At 34.6% G+C, this 20,500-nt stretch overlaps 1 protein-coding gene and 1 pseudogene across 1 annotated transcript; one reads left to right on the top strand and one right to left on the bottom strand.

Annotated features, from left to right (window-relative positions):
• Positions 1-326: 326 nt before the first annotated feature.
• Positions 327-1,399, top strand: LOC119237985 (olfactory receptor 11H6-like; annotated as a pseudogene).
• Positions 1,400-7,162: 5,763 nt separating this feature from the next.
• On the bottom strand, positions 7,163-8,212 carry LOC119238187 (olfactory receptor 4K15-like). The gene has a single exon (XM_037501895.1). The coding sequence runs from the start codon at positions 8,210-8,212 to the stop codon at positions 7,163-7,165; it is 1,050 nt and encodes a 349-aa protein (XP_037357792.1).
• Positions 8,213-20,500: the final 12,288 nt, after the last annotated feature.

The following is a 20,500-nucleotide window of genomic DNA, read 5'->3' as shown; positions in this document are numbered from 1 at the left end:
GAATTTTGGGTGGGGAAAGCAAATTGGAATAAGATAACTAGTCTAAATAACAACAAAGGAGTTTTAACATAGTTAAATACATTATTTTGAATCTCGATGTTAATCATGTTAACTTGTATTCCATAAACTTCCCCTAAGTTTAGAAACAATTTCATGATAGAGTCACAGTTTTGCTTTTATCATAAAAGATTACTTTTAATCATAGATGAAGAGCATACTTATGTCTGCTCAAAGCACTGACTTTGTTTCTCTTTCCCTCTTTAATCCAAATGAAAACTCCTTGAATTAGAATATGAAATGTGTAGGAATCTGAAACAAATTCTAACATGCTGTGTAAAGAACAGATAGGACATCAGATTAAACCACAATTACAAATTCCTTCTCTAGAGAGTCACTCTGCAAAGATGGTTGTCATGAGAGTAATAGGGCTCCTATTTTATTGTTCATTTGATTCTATCTAGATCAAGAGACTATGAGTCTCTTTCTAATTGTTAAATTATGTGTTGCTTTTTCCATTTATATGACCGAGAGCTGCAGAGGGCAAATCCAGAGTATTCATAAGTAATTTCCTAATCCTATAATGTTCTTGCTCCTAAAATTCATGTTACTTCATGATTTTTCACAATACTGCATGGAAATCAATTACATTTGGGTTTTTGAAATTTCATTCCTGAGATCTGATATGTCATTTCTACTGTCCCTATGTGTTGGGCAACTTTCTCTCCAAGTCCAACACCATCTCCTTCTCTAGCCTCTTCCTCCACTTCTAATTCTTCTTCTCCATGGGCACCACCAAGACCTTATTCTTGTCTGCCATGGCCTTTGACAGGTACCTGGCCATCTGCAGGCCCCTGCACTACCCCACCATCATGACAGTTCAGCACTGCATCAGAATGGGAGCTAGCTGCTGGGTGTGTGGCTTCTCTTGTTTTCTCTTCCCAGTTTATCTTGTCTCCCAGCTGCCTTTTTTTGTCCCCAATACCATTGATCACTTCCTATGTGACCCAGGACTCTGTCCTGCATGCCAGCTCCTGGCACTGAGATCACCTGTGCCATCTTTAATTCAGTCCTCATCTTCTCCACCTTCCTCTTTATTACCAGCTCCGACATCTTGGTGATCAGAGCTGTGCTGAGGGTCCCTTCAGCAGAAGGCCAGCACAAGGCCTTTTCCACATGTGGCTCCCATCTGGCTGTGATGTCCCTGTTCTTTGGCTCCATCATGGTGATGTATGTGAGCCCAACAGCAGACAACCCAGCAGGGATCCAGAAATATGTGACTTTGTTCTATTCTGTATTAACTCCTCTTTTCAACCCCTTGATCTACAGTCTCCGGAATAAGGCGATGAAGGAGGCTCTGAGGAAATTATTCAACACTGTGAGATTTAGTCAGAAGCATTGAAGAAATCCTTGAAGAACTTGTGTTCATGACTAAAATAATGTAATTGAAATAAATAATTCAAAGGCAGATATTTAATTGAATTAACTGAATCAGAATACTTTCGTTTCGTAGGGGGAATAAATATTGAATGTTAATAAACTGCTTATTAAACTACTAGATGAAGAACATACTTATGTCTGCTCAAAGCACTGACTTTGTTTAAACATTAAAATGTTTAAACAAAACAGTAAAATGTTTACATCTCTTCATTTTTTTATTATTAGAGAAATTACAGTCTCTATCCTTTTTAGGACTATAAAATTCTATTGTATTGATATTTTTTTGTAAAGATTTATTTTTTATTTGTATAATAGCTGGGGTACAGGCCAGAGGCACAGGAGGGTGAGAGGATTCACCAGAGACAGAGTGGGGAGTAGAACGGGCATACAGACCAAAAGCACTGCTGAGGGGAGCAGCGGGTGAGACAGGAGAGGTCTGTTGCGCCATGTGGGAATCTCCCTGGCCCTGGCCGGCTGGGAATCAAACCTACGCAGCAAAGGCTGCAGACAGCTTCACAGCGCTGTGCTCAACCCACTGCACCACCGGGGAGGCCCCTGTATTGATATATTTTTATTTTGTTTATCTTCTCAATATTGATAGACATTCAAGTTGTTTCCATTTGGTGCTCTTCATGAGTAATGCTTCTATGAACACGTTTTAGTGTGACCATGTTTTTACTTCCTACAGTATATCTCTCAAGTCAAAATGCTAGTTCGAATGCTAATTCCCTGTTCAAATATTTCGAGGACTGTTCTCTAAAAAGACCATACCCTTTCTCTGTCACTCCTACCTTGTAAGTAATGAGGACTTCAGTTTTCTGTGTATTTTCACCAATACTTGTTATTTTCTGCATTTTGACTTTAGCTATCTTAGTGAGTGAGAAGTGATATTTTACTGATGTTTTCCTTCTTGATGACTAGTGATGTTGATCTTTTCATGTATTTATTGACTGTTCATATATCTTTGAAAAAATATATATTCAAATCCTTGTACCATTTTTAACTTCGAATTTTTATACTTTAAATGTTGTGTTGTAAGAGGTATTAATATATTTTAGATATGTTCTTTCAGATATAATTTGTAAATATTTTCTCCCAAACTTTATTTATTTATTTTTTTTATTTTCTTGAATGTGTCTTTAAAGTTTCGAATTTTGATGAAACACAATTTATCCTCCTTTTGTGTTTCTTGCACTTTTGATGTCATGTATAAGAAACCATTGCCTAATCCAAAGCCACAAAATTACTTTTGTGGGCATCTATCTTATTATTTAACATAGATGACTTTTGCAATTTTTGAATTAATTTGATTATTGTAATAGGAATTTGTTAAGACAGTAATCATATGTAAGTTCCAAATATCTACTGTGAAGTAAAAGTTCCCAAACTCTTTTTGACTTATTCAAGTGCAAAAAATTTATAAGGTCATATGAATCACTGCAAAATAATCTATTTCTTGTTATGTAGTATTGGTATTCTTGAATTAGCTGTCTCATACTTCACATTTTAAAGAAGAAATTATTTACTTTCTTGAGATTGTCAAATATGATCTAATCATTTTAAAGTAAATTATTCATATAACTTATTAAGTAACTTCTCTCAAACATTGGAAGCACTGATTCAGAGTAGGAGTAAAGAATGAGCAGTAACATGTTAAAAAAAAAAGTCAGAAAAATAGACAAAGTATGGAATACGGATAAAAGAAAGGATGGAATAAGAGAATTATTATAAGTATAATAATTTAAATGTAATAATATACTAATAAATTTCTTTAAATGGGCTTTACAGAAAACAAGAGGTATGTAGAAATAGGCTTAGTGCTTTTAAACTATTGGTAATTTTTTCAAATATTTGCAGCAGTGAGGTATTTTGCTTCTCTTTCTTTGCTTTGTATATCTTTGCTTCTATTTCTACATAGTAATTTTTATATCTTCTAATAAAGCTGTGTAAAAACTGTATTTAATGAAGTGGATCATTAATAATTATTTTTAATATTAGTATGGTCATAGGACTTTTTTGAATTTGTGACATATTGGTGGTTAAAATGTTAAAATAGTAGCAGTTTTGATGATGGTTATGTGGCACCAAATAATGTTTGTTAGTATGTGAGAGGAAAGAATGAAAGCAGCTGGTCCCTATTCATTCAACAACCTCACCAGGAGGATATTCCTTGGGTAAAGGGGTGATGGTTTCATGGATGCAAACTTATCTTTCAATATTAAGTCACACACATTAAATTTGCATAACCTTTGTATACCACTCGTTTCTCAACAAGGAATTTTTTTTAAGGAAAATGGATTGAGTGTGCATAGCATTTGGAACAGTAATACCGCTGACATTTTTAGGCAGCAACTCTGAGCCAGAAACATGCCCATTACTTGATCCTCTCCACTTCATAGAATCTTCTCAACCAGTTGTAGTTTCATTGGAATTAGAGAGGGCTAGTAATCTCAAAGCAATATAATCTGTATGCATTTGAATAGGGATTGCAACTAGAAACTAAATCCCAAGCTAAATTCTTTTTTTTTTTTATTACTACATTATTTTTTTTATTAGATAATAAATTTTATTGTTATATTCCCCATACAATTGCAGCCCCCCCATTCTGACCCCAATCCCTCCCCTCCTGCCCCTGCCCCCCTAAAAGTGTCTCTGGTTCATAGTTTTTTGTTGATTTTGATTTTCACTTTCTTATAGTTATTCATTTTCCTGGTCCCTTATTTAAGTTTTCTAGATTCCTGCTATGAGTGAGACCATCGCTAAATTCTTAAACATGACATATTACTTTTTTCCCTCAACTCCTTGGAGTTAAGAACTTTATTTTAAAATTTACTCTAAATAGTTACAGAATATAAAAGATAGGTAGTAGATGTAAAAAAGATAGACATAAATTCCAGAGGTAATACATTTTTTACCTAAATCCTGTCAGTTTGGAACTTAGAAATAGCAATTTACTGCAATCATACCATCCACCAGAATGAACTGACTTCACTATGCTTTATTGATACGTTTTATAATGTTATCAATGTTTACCTGAAAGGAAAACAAAGCTGACTCTTAAACAACAGACACCCTTGTCACTTTCTGTCCTCCAGGTGCAAAGACTCTGGGTCCACATTTACATAATTTTCTTTTTTCTTTTCACACTTCTCTACCTAAGCTGTCCATCAACATTTGTTTTGCCCTTTCTTTTTTCTCAGGATGGCTTATGGGTCTTATGCCTTCTGAGATGGTATAATGTAATATAATATGATAATAATAATATAATAAGGCAAAATATGATGTCACATGATAGAGCATGACATAATGTAATATTTATTTAATCTAAAAAGGTAAATGTTGAAAATGTTGATTAAGTACACAATTTGAAAGGCGTGATGGAGTCCCCTTCTGGGGGAAAACCGACATTGGACAAGTGCAGTGGTTATAAAGTGCAGTGGTTAAGAAAAACAAAACTTGGCTGTATATTCTCCCCATTGCCCTTCTTTTGATAAAATGTTCTTTCCACAAAAGAACAATTGAGGACTACACTGAAAGCTTTTCTTGTTTTCCTGTCTTCATGCTACAAAATGTAGAGGCAGACAGGAATATGGTTCAGAGCACACCCGTGGCAGCCAGACTGTGAACTCAGAGTCTGCCTCTGCCTTCACTAGTTGCCTGACCTTTGGCAAATTGGTTCATCTCTCTAGATTCAATCTCTTTCTGTGTGGAATGGAGATGATCACACCTGCTTCCTTTTGAGAGGATTCAGAGTTAATGTACAGAAAGGATATAGAACAGGATTTGAGAGAGGGCCTGACACATGTTTGGCTCTGTATAACGGTTCTTGTGATCACTGGCATCATCAAAATAAAATCAGGCTTGTAGAAACATAAAAATTCCGGGGTTAACAATTTTTCTAGTATTCACGACAGTCATGAAGTTTTTCCTCTTTTGTTTTGCATGTGCTTAATACCTGGTTTGTCTTGTATCTTCTCACATTACTGTGACTTTATTTTTATTTTTTTACTTCTTTACCATTTGAGCCTACAGCAATACTTGGATCTGTTGGCCTCTGTGCTTGCTGTATGTTTGACTTTGCAAGGAACTCAAGAACTCTCTCAATTCTAAATATTCATCTTCTAAGATTTTTCCATATGATTTGTAGGAAGGAGGTGTAAGAAGGAAAGTAGAGAAACACATTTACTGCACAAATTGCAGCCTACTCAAGGCAGGAGCACATTCAAAGCAATACTATGGGGCAAAAGTAAAACACACAAACTTGGACATGAAATCTGCTCTGCCACTCCCTAACTCTATAAATTAGCTTAATAGCCTTATCCCTTCTTAACCTTATTCTTATCATATATGAAATGAGCAGAACAAATCTCTTACTTTTAAAGCTTAAAATTTGTACTATTAGAAATTTTACAACCATACTATGTACAGTTGACACTACTTATTGTAAGCAGCCCAATTTCAGAGCAATGATATTATACATAAAAGTTTGCGAAAAGAATGTAAAAATTCTGGAGGTTTTGTATTATTGTTAAAAGTTTGAGGACATAAATATATTAGATGCTCATATAATTATCTTTAGTCAGTTTGTTATGTCATAGCAAATTGGTACCCTTTGGTAGATTTTATTTTTCTTTCAGAATAGCAATTATAGAATCCCTTCTGAAGACTCCAAAAAATGGAGTCTAGAAATCAGTAAGTTATAACATATTTGAAGCCAGAACAGTAAAAAAACCTAGGAAAAATCTTTAAGTCTATTACAGAGGAAGAGTTTAAAACAACATATACAAAAGCCTACAGAATTGTGGTCTCATAAATGGTCACAGAGGGAAAAGTTCATGACTATTCCCAAGGTCTTAAAATTATATTCCATCATTTTCTCAACCTGCACTAGGGAATATAAAATAAAAATTTAACTAAGATTCCATATCAAAGTATGATCATATCTATTAGGTATTGATATGAAAAACTACCCGATGCGAGAACACAGGAATTATGAAGACCTACGATAAAAGAGAATATTCTGTACTAAATTCAAGCTCTTGACTCATCTCTGAAACTCTCCAGATTATTTAATCAGTATTAAGCAGAAATTAACATGACAAATGTATAACACTCTGTAAACAGGCTTTCAGTGAGCTATTTTCCTTGAATAACGTATATTAAGCAGTTATATAAAGAAGGATTTGTGTTGAATATGATGCCTTTTCCTGGGTAGCCATGACATTTTACATTTTGTTGTACCATTAACATCAATCATAGTATTATCTGCATGTGCTGTAGAGTACAATAGGAAATGCATTCTTACCTGTGTATATCATATATTGTATATGATAAATGTAAATAGATCTCTTATCTCGATGGTATAGAGATATAATTATTACTGCAAAACTGGCATTTGACCAGGGCTTTTGAGAGAGAGGACAACTTATTTGACATTTAGATGTAAATGCCACTTCTCAATGTCTTCAAAGCCTATCTTAAAAAGTTCTCAAGAAAAATTAAAAGTAGAATATGGAAACAGAAAGAGAAAAATACACACAATGGAGGAAATGATTATTAAAATCAGTTATGATTCACTCTATGGTATTTTATTATCACCGTTACTCTTTAATTCCGGTTACTCGATCAACACTTCCCAAGGGTTAAAATGATTTGCTTTCACATCACAATGATTCCATTGGTAATTGTACAACAGCAAGGCTACAGTGATGACAATTCTGTAAGTTTATTTTGTTTCTAGAAAAAGAACATTTCTTATGACTGCAGAAACCCGGCCAGGCTTCAAATACCGGCTCTTCAGTTTTGACATAGCTGACTTCATTTCTTTGTTCCTAAGAGTATAGATGGCAGGGTTTAAAATGGGAGTAAAGATGGTGTAGAACACAGCAAGGACTTTGTCAACTGAATAGCCACTGAAGGGCCACACATAGATGAAGATGCAAGGTCCAAAGAAGAGTATGACCACCGTTATGTGGGCAGTCAGCGTGGAGCGAGCCTTTGCCATGCTAGCCGAGGAGCGATTCCTAACTGTGATAAGTATCACAGTGTAGGAGACAACCAAGAAAAGGAAGGTACTCATAGAGAGGAAGCCACTGTCAGCAACGATTAGTAGGCTGATAACATAAGTGTCTATGCAGGCCAGCTTGGTCACTAGAGGGAGGTCACAGAAAAAGCTATCAACTTCATTAGGGCCACAAAAAGGCAAATTAACAGTAAATGCCAACTGGCTGGTAGTATGGACGAGACCAACAAACCATGGGATGAGGACAAGAATAATACACACACGGCGGCTCATGATCGTCATGTAGTGGAGAGGTTTGCATATAGCCACATAGCGGTCATAAGCCATGGACACAAGGAGCACCATTTCACCACCAGCAAATAAATGAACACAGAAAATCTGAGTCATGCAGGCATTAAAAGAAATAGTCTTGTGTTCCGCCAGTAAATCTGCAAGCATTTTGGGGGTAGCAAAGGTGGCAACACATATGTCTATAAAAGAGAGGTTGGCTAGCAGGAAGTACATGGGGGTGTGCAGGCGTGAATCTGAAGTCACGGTGAGGATGATGAGAAAGTTGCCCAGCAGTATTGCCAGGTAGAGTAGTGAAAATATAACAAACAGTATGGGCTGCAGGTCCTTGGAGCTGGAGAATCCCAGCAACACAAATTCTGTCACCCGAGAATAGTTTGTATCACTCATTGACTTTGGAAGGAATTTATCTTCAGTTACCTGAGTTAGAGGAAAAACTAAGATCAATATGCGTGAACTGAGCATGGATTTGATGTCTCAATTCTGCCTCAGTTTTAAGAATTTTAGTTTTAATTCAAATATGAATTTTGGATTTTCAAGCATGCCTAAATAGAGACAGCACTCTAGAAAGCAAAATGAAAGAAAGAGAACCAGAACAGGACACTGAACCAACACTTTTCTAGAAAAAGGGCATAATGGAGGTGGAAGACAGGTGGAAACAATTTTAACCAACTGATTTTTTTAGTTACATGAATTTAAGAAATGAAATAAGCTGATTAAGAAATTAAAGTTAGAAATAAATATTAAAGCAACTATTTAAAAAGTTGTTTTGACATGTCTGAAATCTAACAATCTACAGAGACAAAACCCGTCATTTTTTTCTTCACTAAATAAAATAAGCTTTCTTACTAATGAGAAATCTTACTAAGAGGGAAAGGTGTGACCTGCTTCTCAAAGGAAATAGGCATTCACAAAATCAACATGTAAAACACGTTGGGCACATACTGTGTAATTCCTTTAAAATGAAATTTAAAGCCAGATATATTAATATATAGTCTTAGAAGTGAGGACAGTGGTTATCCCTGGAGGGAGAAAAAGAACAGGAGGACATTGGAGAGGCTTTGGCATGCCAGGAATATGGTGTTTCTTTATGCAGATGTTAGGGTGTCTTAAGAAGGGATCCTTTTCCTTTCTCTTCATGGGTTCTAATGACTCTCTGCTGTAACATTTAAACTCTCATTTCACTTCTATTAACAACATTTCTAGCATTGGCTTCTTTAAAAATTAGCTTTTTCCACAATTCAGCACTAATGGAAAGATAATTATACATTTCTTTAAAAAATATTTATTTATTTATTTATACAAGCACTGGGTACAGTCAGAAGCGAGGGACAGTGAGAGAATTCACCAGAGCCAGAGCGGGGAGCAGAACAGACAGACTGACGAAATACACTGCTGAGGGGAGCAGCGGACGCGGCAGCCAGGGATCGAACCGGCGCTGCAGAGGCTGAGGGCAGCTTCAACCTCTGTGCCACTGGAGAGGCTCAATTATACATTTTCTATCAGAAATGATATTTACTTAATAAATGAGTATTTATTTCCACCTTTGCATTTTTCCCCTTACAATAAAGTTTATGAGTATAATAGGATGAAAGTTTAGCTCTCATCTTTGCTCCAAAGAAAGCATAATAGTGAAGGATAAACATATAGATGTATTTATTCCCTGTGCATCACAGAGTTCAGTGACCTCGAGGAGATCTCTTAAATCGATACGTCTATTTTTAAGAATGTAACATGAAGAAGTTTATCAACCAAAGTTTTAAGCTTCTCTGCAATATAAATTCATTATTTTTTGGTTAATTCACTATATAAGAATTTAAATGCTTATAGCACTGTGCTAGGCACAGCTGAAAGAGCTGTTAGGTTTATACCTTTCCCCACTAAATATTTTACTATCATTATGTCTTTTTCTTTTAGAGAAGATGATGGGCTCTTTTTTCCCTTCACTCTCCAGTACATTCTAGATGAAACAAAACTAGTTTTACTACTTCATAAAAATATTTTTATACCCAATAAAATCATACAATAGAAGCAAATCTATTGGAAAATAGTTTAGATTAAAATCACAGCTATGTTATTAAGCAACTATATGGCACTGAGCAAACCATTTAGCTCTTCAAGGTTCCTTGTTCTCATATATAAAATTATGAGGATAGTATTACCCTTAAAGAGACAGCAAAAGTGTTTTTTATATAGGTCATGAAATACTTCATTTTTTTTTGTGTGTGTGTGTAATATTTTAGTGTGAATTCATGCAATCATAGAAAATTTTGCTAAGTAACTTACAGGTCCCTTTTACTCCTATGTATTGTTTTTAAAATGTCTTTTCCCAATATTTTTATCTCTGAAAACTATGTCTGGTTGGTAAAATAAGGTAGGTATGAGAATAATTTGCAGATGCCACCATACTTTAACAGTTCAGTTAAAACCTGCAGAAATTCTCTTTCACTGGCTGCTCCTTCCACCCACTTCTCCCTGTCCCTCACAGTTGCCATGGACTGGTTCATGAGCCTTAGAAAGAGCCACTGAACTAAGATAAAAATGAAGAGTTTGGATATAACCTTTAGTCTACAGGCATCCACAACCAGACATGGCTTGATTTTCAGATACAAGCTGCCATGAAAAACACTGATCTGGCCCTGAGGAGATGAGTCATAAGCCAGATTTACCTTAAAGAAAGAAATAAGCAGAGGATGTCTGTACCTGGGGTTGGACTTCAAGGAAATGGACAGCGCTGGCTGCAGTGTCCTAATGGAAGCTCTTGCTAGTGGGGGAACACTTGAGGAATCTGAAAGAGGGAAAGAAGTTGATAAAACCAAAGAGGCAAAGAACTGCTGGAAATAAATTTGTAAATGGTATAGTGTAGCCTTATTTTTGCAATATTGTTTCTGCATATGTTAGCAATAAAGGAAGAAATATGTAAGCAATCATAATAACTTGCTGAGATCTCTAAATTAAAATCATTAATACTTTACTAAAGGTAAAGAGAATTGATTCTTGATCTATGTTTCAATCAAATGTCCTAGAAAAGTGTACCTCCCAACTTAACCTCCAGAAAAATGAATGAAATCTATCAAACAGTTACAATACTGATTTTAAGGGGGAATTCAGAAATGTCAGCTGTTACTTCTTCGTAGACACCTTCTTTGTCTAATCAGAGAAATTTTTAGTCAATAATATCAATCAAAAGCACTCCAAAATATTTTTTGAAACCAAAAACCAATTGCAGTCATTGCCATATAATTTAGTTTCTGTACAGTTCCTTAAATGTTAGGAAATTTAGTCATTTTCTCAAAATAACATATAGAAAAATTTGTACTATTCCCTTTTCTTAAAGTACTTTCCTTTAATTTTAACAGGTAGATTAACTCTCTTCTTCTCAAGGGAGTGTTACCCATAATAATCATATAATTGAGTGAGGTACTTTATCCTGTAATAATATAATGGATTTTACCATGTTAGTGATAAAATTCTCAAAGACAGGCATCACATTGCATTTTACTTTTTCTTTAACTAGGTGCACAGCAGCAAGTTCTTTCTTTCATTAGTTATTTTATATCCAATAACTACATACACTAGTTATCATTATTTCTATTTCATATATAATTAATATCACATGTCTTGAATAAACAGATCATTCTAAATTAAAAGGTTTAAAATATCTTGAAGTATAAATCAAGGACTGAAGTCCACACATATATATACTATAGCCAGAATATTGTGATATAGAAAACCTTTTTTTCTAGTTCTATTAAATATCTTACCAAATTTTAGGCAAACTGCATACTCTCTCAGGTACTCAATTCTTTTTTAAAATGAGAAAGAAGTTAAAATTCTTCTTCCTAAACTATAAAATCCTATGGTTACCTGACTTTTAAATGATTCCATAAGAACAAATAATCTGCACATAAAAAATAAAGCAACAGGTTACACTGATGTAAACAGTATATACAATCACCCCAGTTTTGTCAAAGGAAATCAGGGATCAATCACTTCTGCAGTTATTTTCTAATTGTTAATGGACATAATAGGTACAGAACCTGCAATGATTAAAGAAAGTAAAGGATGTTGCCTGTTTGCTCCTCTGCTAACTGAATCAAGAGCCTAGGAAAGCACAGCTGGCTCCTTCTCCCATGCCTTGGAATATCTACACTTGCCAAGTGGAGCAAAATTTTGCAGGAACCACTGGCTAAAGGGCAAAGGATGAGAACCCAAGTTTTCCCAGGCTTCAGTCTAACCCTTTACACTCTCTGAAGCATCACTGGTCTCAGTATATAGATGAAAGGAAATCTTTGCCAGTAATTGGAAACTAATTGGGGATTTGCCATCAGTAGATTGTAGCGATGAATGTAAGTGATGATATACTTGTGCACAGGTCTGAATAGGGACTGATACGGAGGGACAGTGAGAGTGAGAGAGAAAGTCTGAAGTTTAATTTCAAGTTAGATAAAGTGGTGTTATCATTCATTATTCTATTGTGAAGGTTTCCCCCCCTCCAAATGAACTAAAAATTAAAAAAACAGACTATCTCATCTTTAGAATAACTTCTCTACACTAGCTTCCCCACTAACTAGTAACACAAATGTTACAGGCTAGGCCAATATAAAATTCCATTTCTTTTTTTTTAATTTAATTTTTTTATTTAAATATTTTATTTTATATAATTCTTACATCTTTTTTCATCTTTACACAATGTACGCATTTTCATTTTGGTTATATTCCCCATACAATTGCACCCCCCTTTATTTTGACTCTAGTCCTTTCTTTTCCCACCCCTCCCTCTCCCCCCTAAAATTTCATTTCTTCTTCATAATTAGAAATAAAATTGTGAATTTGAACAGTAGTAAAGTTGAGTAGTGGTCTTCTACTTTTGTTAGTCAAGTTGAATATTTGCCTTTCACTAATTAGCTTACAAAATAGGACTAGGTAATCTCCAGTACTATTTTCACTTCTAAATTTTGAAATGCAGAGGTAGTTATATAATGGAACATGTAGAGCTTGGAAAAGTCAGTAGAATTTCTTGGGTTATTCTTAGATGTCAAGCAGCTTCTTCACTAATGAATTATATGCCACTTTCTCATTGCCACTATACCTCAGACATAGCGTCTTTCAGATCACAATATATCAGAGATTTCTTTACCTCCTGAGTTAAGATGAAGTTTGATACTTAGAAAATACATCTTATATTAATATCTATCTCTAAAATGTAACAATTAAACTCTGGAAATGTAAATATGTATAATCATTCTTGTCCATAATTTATCTTGTAAAATTTGCTTTCCTCTAAGAACATATGCATAAAGCAATAAAGGACACCTAATTCATCATTACTCTGCATTGCACAGTAAATTCCTTTCTTTATTCTAGCCAAATTTTGATAGTCGATAACTATGGATTTATTAAGTATCTAAATATCCTATAAATAGAAAGCATGTAAGGGCAGAGAAGGGACAGGTAATAGTTGAAACATACCTCCTTCTGTTCATCAGATTCTTATTCTATTCCTATCAGATCCTATTCCTAATAAGCAATGCAGTGGGAAGTCATGTCATACAGACAGAGAGGAGAAGAATAGGAATTTTCTTCATCCATATGGTGTTTTCAATTTGACTGATATAATAATGACCCTTTTGCTGAATTCTAGCTGTCAAGTTTGCATCTAGGAAACAGCTTACTCATAACTTCTCTATTCTAAGCAAATGTTCAAAATATATTTAAAATACTTACATTCTAGTAATGATTTCCGTCTTTTATTCTTTAAATCTTCTAAACTTTCACTCACCTTTCATAGTCAATGTATTTTCAATATACTCTTTACATGGTGCATTTTAATGTAGTTTCTGCACTAAAAGGTGCTTAGCCCCTTAGTTTCTATCCTAATGAAATGAGAGCTCTGCTACTCTCTCTATTAAACATACAACTGCAGTATTCTAAGACAAGACAAATAAAGACTTATACCCTGATGTTGGGGAACAGATCTCTTTGGAAAAGTGAACAATCACTCTTTAAAGATCTGTTAAGTCACCCTGCAATGGGAGTAATTACATTTTCCCATTGTGTATTCTTAGTACACTTGTCGAAGATTAGTTCAATGTATGCATGAGTTTATTTCTAGGTTCTCTATTCCATTATTGATCCATGTGTCTGTTGTTATGATAGAAAATTCATACTGTTTTGGTAACTGCAGGTTTGCATTGTATTTTGAAATCAGGAAGGGTGGTGGCCCAGCTTAATTATTCTTGTTGAAAATTGTTTGGGATATTGAAATATTTTTTAGTTGCATATGAATTTTAGGATAATTTTCTATTTATATAAAATGTGATTTGGATTTTGAAAGGGATTGCATTGAATCTATAGATTGCTTTGTGTAGTATAAAATTTTTATAATATTAATTGTACCAATTCATTTACATGAGATGTCTTTCCATTTATTTGTACTACTTTAATTTCTATTATCAGTGCTTTATAGTTTCAGTGTACATATCCTTTATTCCCTTAGTTAATTTCTAAATATTTTGTTCTAAGTATTTTGCCTTTTATATTTTAAACAATACAGTTTTGAAATAAGGTTTCTCTTGTCTCACTTTCAATCATTATGTGTTAATTCATCTATACATACATACACAGATACATTAAAATTTCATCAAGCATCCATTGTACGTCAAGCACTATTTTTGAGTCTACCAAGAAATATGTGAAGCAGAATAGATCCCTGATACACAGAACAAGAACTGGCAAACATTTTTTTTTCATGTCAGATAATAATTATTTAGACTTTATAAGGCATATATGGTCTCTGGTACATATTATTTCTGTTTTGATTTTTTTAACATCCCTAAAAAAAGTGGAAAAATTTGTTCTTAGCTGTGAATTGTAAATTTCAGATTATCAGCCAGAATTTGTGAATCTCTGTCACAGACCAAAAATTTTAATGGATGACATAGAAAACAAGTATATCAGCAAACAATAAATGTTAAACTAACAAGAAAACATCACAAACAAGACATAAATCATCTTCTAAAGATTTATCATAATGCTATGGTGTCCCTCCATTCCCATCCTTGGCAATCACTGATTTATTTTCTGTCACTTTAGTTTGAATTTGAATGTTTGTGTCTTTTGTTGATTTTTTTTTATGGTAACTTCATTTACAACACTCCATATGATCAAGGGGTATATAGGTTCTCACCTTTTCAGATGTATGTTACCACACCATATCACCAAAAAATTCATTGCTTATGGGGCCCCAACCCCCGTTGTTCTTTATCTTTCCCTTCTCTCTCTAGTAACCTCATTTCTACTGTCATTATTTCCAGGGTTTGTTTTTCATTTGTTTTTGTGTGGCCCTTTGTTTTGTTCCTCTATGTTCCACATATGAGAGAAACCATCTAATTTTTGTTTTTCTTCTTCTACTTTATTTCACTTAGCATAATGCCTACCAGTTCTAGCCATGTTGTCACAATTGGTAGAGGCTGATGAGTTTCCTGTAAGCAATAAAATGTTGGACTTCGTTTTCTGAATCATTTGGGAATTCCATACATATAATTGGTGAATTCACTTCATTAACATTTGGAATAATTATTGAGAAGAAAAGCATTTGTTCCTTTTCACTGTTTTGGGGTGTTTTGTAATTTGTTCTTTTGTTTTTCTCATATTCTCTTCTCTCATGCATTGATACCTTTCTTTTGTGTTATGTTTGAATCCCCTTTCCAATTTCTTATGTATTTCTCCAGTGGATTTTTGAAGTTATGAATTTTATGTGTAAGAAGGTTCTACACTTATAAAAAGTAAGGCATATGAAAAAATGTTCACCTTCACTAATTATCAGGTAAATGCATATCAAAACCACAATGAGATACCACCTCACATCAGTGAGAATGGTCCATATTAAAAAAAAGAAACAGCAAGTGCCGGTGAGGATGTGGTACGAAAGGAACTCTCATATTGCTGGTGGGAATGCAAATTGGTCCATCCACTATGGAAAGCTGTGTAGAGGTTCCTCAAACTACTAAAAATGGATCTACCATATGACCCAGCAATTCCACTCCTAGAAATCTACCTAACGGACACAAAAACATTATTTTGAAAGGAAACTTGTACTCCTATGTCTATTACAGCACTCTTTTTAATGGCCAAGATATGGAAACAACCTAAATGCCTTAAAAAGATGAATGGGTCAGGATACTGTGGCATATACACACATTGGAATACTACTCAGCAATCAAAAAAGATAAACTCATGCCATTTGTGGCTACAAAGATGGAGCTGGAAGGGATTATGCTAAGCAAAATAACTCAGGAGGAAAATGATAAATGCTGGATATGGTTTCATTTCTATGTGGAATATAGAGAACTGAACAAAAGATTAAGAAAAAGACAAAACTTGCAAACTGACCATATATCTGAGGCATATAGCAGGGGAGGAGGAGAAAGAGGGGGCAAGACAGGGGCAGGAAAAGCACAGGGAGTATGGTGATGAATCATAGGTGACATGACGGTGGGAAAACAACAAGAACTAGAAACCATTACATACAAACCACACAAAATAAACAGCAGTGTAAGAAAATAAATAAATTTAAAAAAAAAAGAGAAGTGGAGCCTGCCATGGTGGTGCAAAGGATAAAGTCTCAGCACTATCAAGCTATCACCAACCACTACATCATGAGTTCGATCCCCTGCCAGGGAGTTGACCCACATGGTGCAGCAGACCTCTCCTGCCCTACTCACTGCTGTGCTCAGCAGTGTATTTCACTATATCCGCCTCTTCTGCTCCCCACTCTGTCTCTGGTAAATCCTCTCATTCCCCACACCTCTGGTCTACACCCCAGTACTTGTGTGCATAAGTAAATAAAAATAAACCTTTAAAAAAAAGGAAAAAGTAGGAGAACCATGAGGATTACTCCTGAGGGGAGAAACCTTTACTGTACAAAAAATGAATAATGATGTTTTTTAAAAAGTTAATTTTAAAAAATGTAATTACTCATTTTTGTCTGTCCTTGTATTCTATGTAAGTTTTTGAAATCATTATATGTTGGGGCACTTAGCAATAGGTTTTTTTTATTGTTGAGTGGAATTCTGTTGTTTATTAGTTTTACCTTGCTGCCACAATAAATTACCATGAGCACAGAGGCTTTAACAACTGAATGTCTTTAAAGCCTGCTTGTATGAAGTGCAAATGGGATTTATCTGGTGAAAGTTAAAGTGTCTGCATGGTTGTGTACTATTCTTAAAACTCCAGGGGAAAATCTATTAGCTTGCATTTTCTAGGTTCTAGAAGCCATCAGAAATGTTGGGCTAATGAACTACTTCCTCTGTCTTCAAAGAAAGCAATGCTGCATTTGTGTTATTTCTCTCCATTCTACTGCAGCTGGCAAAGGTTGTCCATAAGGACATACATGATTTGATGGGGCTTACCAGGAAAATTTTCCCATCTCAAGTTCCACATCCTAGATAACAACTGCAAATTCTTTTGTTATATAGGGTAATACAGTTATAGGTTCAGGGGTTAGGAAGTAGGTATATTGTGGTAACATTATTCAGCCTGTTATATTCTATTCCAAGGGTCAAACCCTAGGGAAGTGAAAACATATGTTCAAACAAAAACTTGTTTAGCATATAATAGCCCAATAATGGACAGAAGTCAAATGTCTCTCAATTGTAGAATGGATAAACAAAAAGTAGTATATCCATACAATAGGGTGTTGTTCAATAATAAAGAGGAATGACATACTTATAAATGCTATAAAATAAATTAATCTTGTAAATACAATGCTGTGTTAAAGAGCCTTATATGATTTAATTTATACGAAATATTCAGAATCCATAAACCAGGAAAGAAGTTGTAGATTTGTGGTTTCCAAGTTCTGGGGAGAGAGGACTATTACTCTTCCAGAGTCTGTTTGTAGAATGAGAGAGATTTCAGTGATGATAATGAGATATTAATGTTCTTCAAGAAGTTGCAGAGACAAATCTAACAATTTTGTAATTTGAACAGTCCCTGGAGTCACTGGTCCTGTCTTCTAACCAGAAGAAGGCACAAAATGTTGACTGAGGAAAGACAGCACATGCTTTATCCTAATTACAGCTCTCTCTAAGAAAATTCTTTTTTTTTATGATATTATAATATTTTTTAATTATAAATTTTATTTTTATATTCCCCATACAATTGCAACCCCCTTATTTTGACCCCAATTCCTTCCCTCCCCACCCTCCACCACCCATAGAGTGTCTCTGGTTCATAGTTGTTTGTTGATTTTGATTTTTACATTCTTATAGTTATTCTTTTTCCTGGTCCCTTATTTAAGTTTTCTAGATTCCTGCTATGAGTGAGACCATCTGGTATTTTTCTTTTTCTCTTTGGCTTATTTCGCTGAGCATGATCCCTTCCAGCGCCATCCATGTTACTGCAAATTGCATGTGTTTATCTTTTTTGAATGCTGAGTAATATTCCATGGTGTATATGTACCACATCTTCTTGATCCAGTCATCTATTTTTGGGCATTTAGGTTGTTTCCAAAGCTTAGCTATTGTAAACAGTGCTGCTATAAACATAGGGGTGCAGGTGTTCTTTGGAATTGATGTTTCTGTGTCCTTTGGGTAAATACCTAGGAGTGGAATTGCTGGATCATATGGAAGCTCTATGTTTAGTAGGTCAAGAAATCTCCACACAGCTCTCCATAGTGGTTGGACCAGTTTGCACTCCCACCACAGTGCAGAAGAGTTCCTTTTTCTCTACATCCTCGCCAACATTTGTTGTTGCTAGTTTTTTTTAATATGTGCCATTCTCACTGGTGTAAGATGGTATCGCATGGTAGTTTTGATTTGCATTTCCCTGATTACAAGTGATGTTGAACATTTATTCATATGCCTGTTGGCCATTTGCATTTCCTCTTCAGAGAAGTTTCTTTTTAGCTCTTCTGCCCATTTTTTGACTGGATTATTTTCTTTGTTTTTGTTGAGTCTCATCAGCTCTTTGTAGATTTTTGTGATCAGTCCTTTATCATTAGTGTTGTGTGCAAAAATGTTCTCCCAGTTGGTGGGGTTTCTCTTTGTTTTGGTTATTGTCTCTTTTGCTGTGCAGAAGCTCTTTAATTTGATGTAGTCCCAGCTGTTGATCTTTGCCTTCACTATCACTGCTTTGGGTGATGTGTCTGTAAAGATGTCTTTAAGGTGCATATCATGTAGTGTTTCGCCTATATTTTCTTCTCTGTATTTTATGGTTTCAGGTCTTATGTCTAGTTCTTTAATCCATTTTGAGTTGGTTTTTGTGCATGGTGTGAGGTAGTGGTCAAGCTTCACTCTTTTGCATGTAGTGACCCAGTTTTCCCAGCACCATTTAAAAATAAATTATTTTTAAGTTAAAAAATGCAAGCAAGAGGGCCTCCCTGGTGGCACCGGTGGTTGAGCACCACACTGTGAAGATGCACACAGCCTCTGCAGCTCAGGTTTCATTCCAGCCAGCCAGGGAGATTCCCACATGGTGAAGCAGACCTCTCCTGTCTTGCCTGCTGCTCCCTTCAGCAGTGTATTTCTTCAGTCTGCCTGTTCTGTTCCCCACTCTGTCTCTGGTGAATCCTCTCACTCTCCCACTCATCTGGCCTGTACCCTGGTTCTTGTATAGAAATAAATAAATCTTTAAAAAAAAAGCAAGCAAGAAAAAATTGAAAGGAAATTATCGAGTATTAATAATTACACTTTCAGTACTTTAAATTTAGTAAAATACATGCCTTTTAAAAAACATGTTATTTTATTATAAATCAATGGTAAATCATAAAACTCTCTGAAATGTTAAAACTAAGAAAAATCTTACCTTAAAAAATAAGGTTTGAAATTTGAAAAGCAAGGGATTCATACTTTGGAAGAATTTTTCTAAACCAGTCATTTCATCCAAATCCCAAAGGAATTACAGAAAATAATCCAGACTGATGCCCTGCATTGAGGTAATGGCAGAGCATTATATAATCACAGCCACCTATGTCCTCAACAATTCTCTGTTGTTTTTTTCATTGACTTTGATTGACTTTGGGTTTTCTCTCTTTATATGTTCCTGTTATCATTCTAATCATTTCTCTGTGCTTCCAGTTATGCCTCCAAATATCTTAGCATCTACATACTTTCCTTTGCTCATTTTGTTTCTTTCTATAAGTGTGTGTGTGTGTGTGTGTGTGTGTGTGTGTGCCTAAACACTTTTGTAATTCTATGTCTACACTTTATTCAACTGCGATTATAATCTGACTGGTGTTTAGTTTCCTTTAATACCATCAAATTCTTTCTCTTCCTTCCTCCCAGTTTTCTGTGTACCTTCTCATTTCTTTTTCTGTTCACTATAACTGATTACATAAGAAAGTGAAATCTATATTTCACTATATAGAGAGATGAAATGGATTTTTACAAATATTTTCTATCTAAAATATCAATGTGTGATATGTGTCTATTAACTTTTTCTAATGTTTAAAAGCTACCTATGTAATATACACAAAAATTCCATATTGAATTAAATACTAGAATATGAATTGAATAGCAAAATTTAAATATAGAATAAATAGAAAAATATATTGAAATGTATGAAGAAAACCATTGGTATTTCCAATTGGAAAACTTTAAACTAGTGATAGAAAAATCAAATTGTTAAGGAACTGACATATTTTTAACTATAATTTTAATATAATTTTTAAAAACTTCTAAAAAACAAATGATGCTATAAACAATGGGGGAAATGTTAAAATAACTCCAAATGAAAGAATAGCGTTCAGAT

Source organism: Talpa occidentalis, unplaced genomic scaffold (genome assembly GCF_014898055.3).
Source record: "Talpa occidentalis isolate TD23 unplaced genomic scaffold, MPIMG_talOcc4v2.1 talOcc4.11, whole genome shotgun sequence".
NCBI lineage: Eukaryota > Metazoa > Chordata > Mammalia > Eulipotyphla > Talpidae > Talpa > Talpa occidentalis.
Note: the sequence above shows the minus strand (reverse complement) of the source record. Positions and strands in the feature narration are given on the sequence as shown.

Coding starts and splice junctions, on each gene's coding strand:
- LOC119238187 (XM_037501895.1), bottom strand. CDS start 8,212: ATGCTCAGTTCACGCATATTGATCTTAGTTTTTCCTCTAACTCAGGTA.